Source organism: Rhincodon typus, unplaced genomic scaffold (assembly GCF_021869965.1).
Source record: "Rhincodon typus isolate 14 unplaced genomic scaffold, sRhiTyp1.1 hic_rhity00008766, whole genome shotgun sequence".
In the NCBI taxonomy this organism is placed as follows: Eukaryota; Metazoa; Chordata; class Chondrichthyes; order Orectolobiformes; family Rhincodontidae; genus Rhincodon; species Rhincodon typus.
Genome location: NW_025974404.1, coordinates 1 through 5,605, shown reverse-complemented (window position 1 = coordinate 5,605; position 5,605 = coordinate 1). Strand labels below are relative to the sequence as shown.

The 5,605-nt window shown below is 44.9% G+C and overlaps 1 protein-coding gene across 1 annotated transcript; it reads right to left on the bottom strand.

Moving 5' to 3' along the window:
• Positions 1–1,713: 1,713 nt before the first annotated feature.
• LOC125482321 (transforming growth factor beta activator LRRC32-like) lies at positions 1,714–5,256 on the bottom strand (the record flags this gene model as incomplete). Its single annotated transcript, XM_048594378.1, has 1 exon — positions 1,714–5,256. A coding segment is annotated over one exon (1,887 nt), but the record flags the coding sequence as incomplete, so codon positions are not given.
• Between the last annotated feature and the right edge of the window lie 349 nt (positions 5,257–5,605).

Genomic DNA, 5,605 nt, shown 5'->3' with positions numbered 1-5,605 from the left:
GTTGGTCAGCTCAGTTGGCTGGATGGTTGGTTCCTGATGCACAGCAATGCTAATAGCGTAGTTGCTATTCCCTTACTGGCTGAGGTCACTCCATAGAGAGCCTCCCTTCTCAACCTCACCCCTCACACGGTGACCCTCAGATTAAACTCATCAACAGTCATTCCTCTTCAATGAGAGAGCAGCTCTCTGTGGCTCAGGCAGCCGTCACTGTACAGTTGGCGTTTTTATAAAACTCCTTCCACTTTGAGAAGTGCTCCACTGCATTTCTGAAACATTTTGAGAATGCCCCATGGATGTTACAGATAATATAGAATTGTAGAATTATTACAGCGCTGAAAGAGGCTGTTTGGCCCATCAGACTTACACAAACTCTCTGCAAGAGCATCACAGTTACTCCCCCTCTCCGATTTCTGTCTCTATATTGACTGCTTGCTGACCTCTGAAGCCTCGGCCTTCTGTTGGTCAAATGTGATGAAGATACACACCAATGTTGTCCTGTCAAGGGCAGTCTTAAAAGATGAATTGGTAAAATTGTCTTAAAAGAAACATTGACGCTTGCTTAAATATATATATAATACTCTTCATTTGAAACAATCACATTAAAACAATGAGTTACACAAAACACCAGTCTAGTAAACAAACATAATTCTCATTTTACAAACATCCTGAATGCTACCAATTTTCTTGTACATGGTGTGACAGGAGCACATTCACATCATCAGTTCACACAATTGACTAAATCCAGATTACATTGGATTGTTGGCGTGGGAAGGGGATTGATTTATTTTTGTTAGCCAAGGCTATTAAGAGTCATAGAACAGAGGTGAGCGGATGGATCAGCTACGTTCAAACTGAACAACAGAACAGAATATACTTAATGACCCAAACTCAACAGCCCTCTGTGGTAAAAAATTCCACAGATTCACTACCCTTGGAGTGAAGAAATTCCTCCTCATCTCTGTCTTAAACATGCAACTCCTTATTCCAAGATTGTGCCCTTTGGTCATAGACTCTCCCACACAGGAAACAACAGGATTCCCCAAACAATTTTTTTGTGTTTTAATATTTATTACCCATCTCCAATTGCACTTGTGGAGAATGTTGTGGTGAATTGCCTTCTTTAGTGACTGTGGATGTGGGGTGTAGGTACACCCACACTGATGTTTAGGAAGGGAGGTCCAGGATTTTGACCCAGTGACACTGAAGGAGCAGCGATATACTTCTAGGATGGTGAGTGGCTTGGGAGGGAACTTGCTGGTACTGGTCCCATGTATCTGCTCCCCTTGTCTTTCTAGATGATTGAGGTCATAGGTTTAGAAGATCCTGTCAAAGGAGCCTCAGTGAGTCATTGCTGTGCATCTTGTAGGTGGTACACACTGCTGAAAGTGTGTAAAGATGGTGGTGAAGGAAGTGAATATTGGAGGTGGTGGATGTGGTGCCAATCAAGCGGGCTGCTTTGCCTAGATGGTGTCAAGTTTCTTTAGTGTTTTTTGGGGCTGCGCCCATCCAGACAAGTGGGGAGTATTCCATCACAGACAACAAGGTGCAGGGCTGGATGAACACAGCAGGCCAAGCAGCATCATAGGAGCAGGAAGGCTGACGTTTCGGGCCTAGACCCTTCACACCCTGACTTGTTCCTTGTACTTGGTGGGCTGGCTTTGGGGAGTCAGGAACCAAGTTTCTTGCTGTATTTATATGGCTTGTCCAGTTCAGTTTCTGGTTCATAGCAATCCCCAATATGTTGATAGTGGGACATTCAGTGATGGTAATGCCACTAATGTCAAGGTACAATGGTTAGATTGTCTCTTATTACAGACAGTCACTGCCTGCATGTGTATGGTGTGATTGCCACCTGTCAGCCCAAGCCTGGGTATTGTCCAAGTCTTGCTGCAATTGAACATGTGCTGCTTCAATATCTAAGCTGTTGCAAATGGTGCTGAACATTAAGCCATCAGCAAATATCCTATTTCTGACCTTATGATGGAGAGAAGGTCATTGATGCAACAGCTGAAGATGCTTGGCCAAGGACACTATCATTAGGAACTCCTGTCACCTTACAGCACTGTAAATGACACCTTCCATCATTTTACTAATGATTGAGAATAATTGGTAATTGCGATGTTTTGGTAATTGGCCAGGTTGGATTTATCCTGCTTTTTGTGGACAGGTGACAATTTTCCACATTGTTGGATAGGTGCCAGCTTGGCTAGGGGTGCGGCATGTTCAGGAGAACAAGTCTTCAATACTGTTGCTGGAATGCTCTTCGTTCCCATTTACTTTGCAGTGGCTTCAGCTGTTTCATGCTATCACATGGAGTGAATCAAATTGGCTGAAACTTGGCATCTGTGAATCGGGGCACTACCAAAGGAGCCTAGGTGTCAGGAATGGGTTGGCAATTTGATAATGGGGTGGTATCACAGCCGATTGTTATCAACAGTGACACTTCCAAAAAGAGTCAGAATGGGAGAGAATACACAGCAGAGAAAAAGATCATTCGGCCCAATTAGTATATTACACAACATCCAAACCTTTCACAACCCCTATTCACCTAACCCAATCCACAAATCCCATTCTCTCTTGCTTGTTGAAGAATGATCCAAGGCAAAAGATTTCTTTTTTTCCACCCCCACAAAGCCTTGACGGCAATTGAATTGAACATTTAGACTGTGAATTTGTCACAGACTGAATTTTGGACCCCCTAGTCTTTATGTCATGGTATTAAATCACCCAGTCTACAATCCCACCACCAACTCTAAAACAGTTCTCTCTAACAGATTTTAAAAAACAATGAGGATGGGTGAACCAGTTTTATGCAAAATGAGAAACTACCAAAGGAGGCCATTTGGGCCATTGGGCCTGTGATAGCCACTTGAAAGTTTGATGAAGTGATACAGTCCTACCCTTTCCCTGGAGCTCTGTAAACATTTTTCCTTTGTTTGTTACGACCGTACTGAAATTACTATTGAATTTGCTTCCACCATAATATGCTACCTGGTCAACTGCGCCCATTCATCGTGAGCAGTTGGTGTAGACTATTGAACTTAAAGTAGTAACATAGATCCATGGTTTAGCCTGGCCGCTACCTTTTAAGGCCACAGTTCTTATAATCACTGTGATGTAGGAGCAGCAATCTAGTCTGAAGTCGATTTGCTGAGGGAGGCTTCTGTGAATTGCTGGGTACCGTGAGCCCCTTTATTTTGAGGAGAAGGCCAATTTATTAATGATGAGAGAAGCCAATGCAAAATGTTTGGCCTTCTTTACAAAAACCTTGGGTTGTGATGACCATCAGATATATAGATTACATAAAACATTTATTCTCCTCGCTTCACTTCATTTAAACACTGACAAAGAAAAGACAAAGCTTATTGCCTAGGCTTTTACATGGTGGAGGAACATCCTTTTGACCTTCTGCCTTCGTGCCAGGCAGCATCCCAGAGCTACGACAATGGTGAGAAATACTACAATCATTAATATCAGCAATAAAAGGCTCCACGTCGCCCAGTCTTGTGTGTCCTCTTGGCAGAGACTGGGCCGTGGGCTAAACAATTGTGCTTGAAAGTATCCGTCTTTGGTCTGGTAATGGCACAGCACGGACCACCTGTCTGGCACATTGACCCACGTCAGCCACCGGACTCCGGTGGACCGGCAACAGTCAAATGGGTTGCCAGAGAGCAGCAGGTTGCAGAGGGTCCCATTCAGCAGCTCCATGGAGGTCTGCTGCAAGGTGCTGAACTGATTGTTGCGCAGATCCACAGTTTCTAGCGACAAGCTCCTGCTGGAGATGGTAAGCTCAGTCAACTGGTTCTCCGACACGTCCAGTGTCCGGAGATTGGAAAGACGTGAAAGGTTCACACCCAGTGAAAGAAGCTTGTTGCCTTTCAAAGACAGGTTGGTCAATGAAGCCTCCAGATCGGATAGAGCCTCAGGATGAACCTGCATTCCAGGATTCATAGAAAGGTCCAGCTCCACAAGTGGAGTTTGATGAAAGGCATGAGGAGGCAAGTACTTAATGTTGTTGTTATGCAGATATAAATACCTAAGTGTATTGATTTGGGAGAAAATCGTGCACCCATGCTCGTGGTCCGTGGTCCAATGGGTGCCCCAACAAATGTTGACATTGTTGTTACAAAGGCTAATGATCCGAATCCTGTTCAGGCCCCTAAAGATATTGGAAGGTAGATTCTGTAGGTGGTTGTCTTGAAGGTGCAAATGGTCCAGGAGGTTGAGGCTACCCCTGGCCAGCGACAGGTTCAGCAACGCGTTGGAACTCAAGTCGAGGTTGGCCAGCGAGTTCAGCACGTTGGCTTCACCGATGACGAAACTGTGCAGGCAGTTCCTGCTGAGGTTGAGGAACCTCAATGAGTTCATGTTTCGGAAGAATTCCCATGGGATGGAGGTTATCTCATTGTAGCTCAGATCCAAATAGACCAATTCAGTCAAGTGGAGGGACAGAGAAGACTTGGTCATGTTCATTTGCAGATTCCGACTTCCTTCCAGATGGGAGGGTGGTAAGGAAAGCCCTTGAACTGAATTCCGTGACAGGTCAAGGTGCTGGAGGCGGTTTCTCCTGGGAAAAGCCGGAAAATAGAGCAAATTATTATCACTGAGATCCAACCACTGCAGGGAGTACTCCTCCTCCGATTCAGCCATGAGGAAGTGTTCAATGCTGTTCTTACTCAAGTTCAAGACCTGAAGTTGCTTGAGGTCGAAGTCAGAGATGCAGGGTATGGAGTTCATGGCCAAATCGAGCACAGACAGATTGGACAGCGATTGAAACGCCCCCGACTCAATCTCAATGATGACGTTGTGCTGTAGGTTAACATGGGTCAAAGACGGGGACCCTCGGAAGGTGTGGTCTGAGAGCTTGGTGATGCTGTTCCTAGCCAAGGACAGCTCTTCGAGCAAGGGTGCCTCTTTCAGAAAATCCTCAACAACGTCAGTGTACAAACTGTTACCAGACAGCTCCAACCTTTTCACATATGGTAGCCTGCCAAGCCCATATTTGCTGAGATCCAAGAGGTTGTTTGCAAGGTTAAGCACCTCCAGGTGAGACAGACTGGCAAAGGTCCCTGGTTGGATAAACTCCAGGTGATTGGATTGTAAATCCAGGTACTGAATGGAGTTGTACAGAGTCAGATTCTCCACTGTCAACCTCTTAATGCGATTAACAGATAAATCCAGTTTCCATATGTCGAAAGGGAGACCCGTGGGGATTATGTTAAGGTCTCTGTTCTGGCATAATGCTTCTGCCTCTATCTAAAAAAGGGGAAAGGCGGGGGTGGAGAAAAAGCAAGACAAATTTAAGTGCAACTCCTCAATTCTGTTACACCCACTGCCTGTCAGCTAACATTGTCTCGACTTCACGTTTTAGCATCTCTGAGCTATTCACACAATTGGAACAAAATAACAAAACATCTGCTTCTGCCATTTAAAATAGAAAATTCTGCTGCCAAATAGAAGTGTGAAAAGAAAGGCCCATATTTCTATAGCCATCACCTCAAAACCAAAATCAAAGTTGCTGGAAAAGCTCAGCAGGTCTGGCAGCATCTGTGAAGGAGAAAACAGAGTTAACGTTTCGGGTCCGGTGACCCTTCCTCAGAACTGA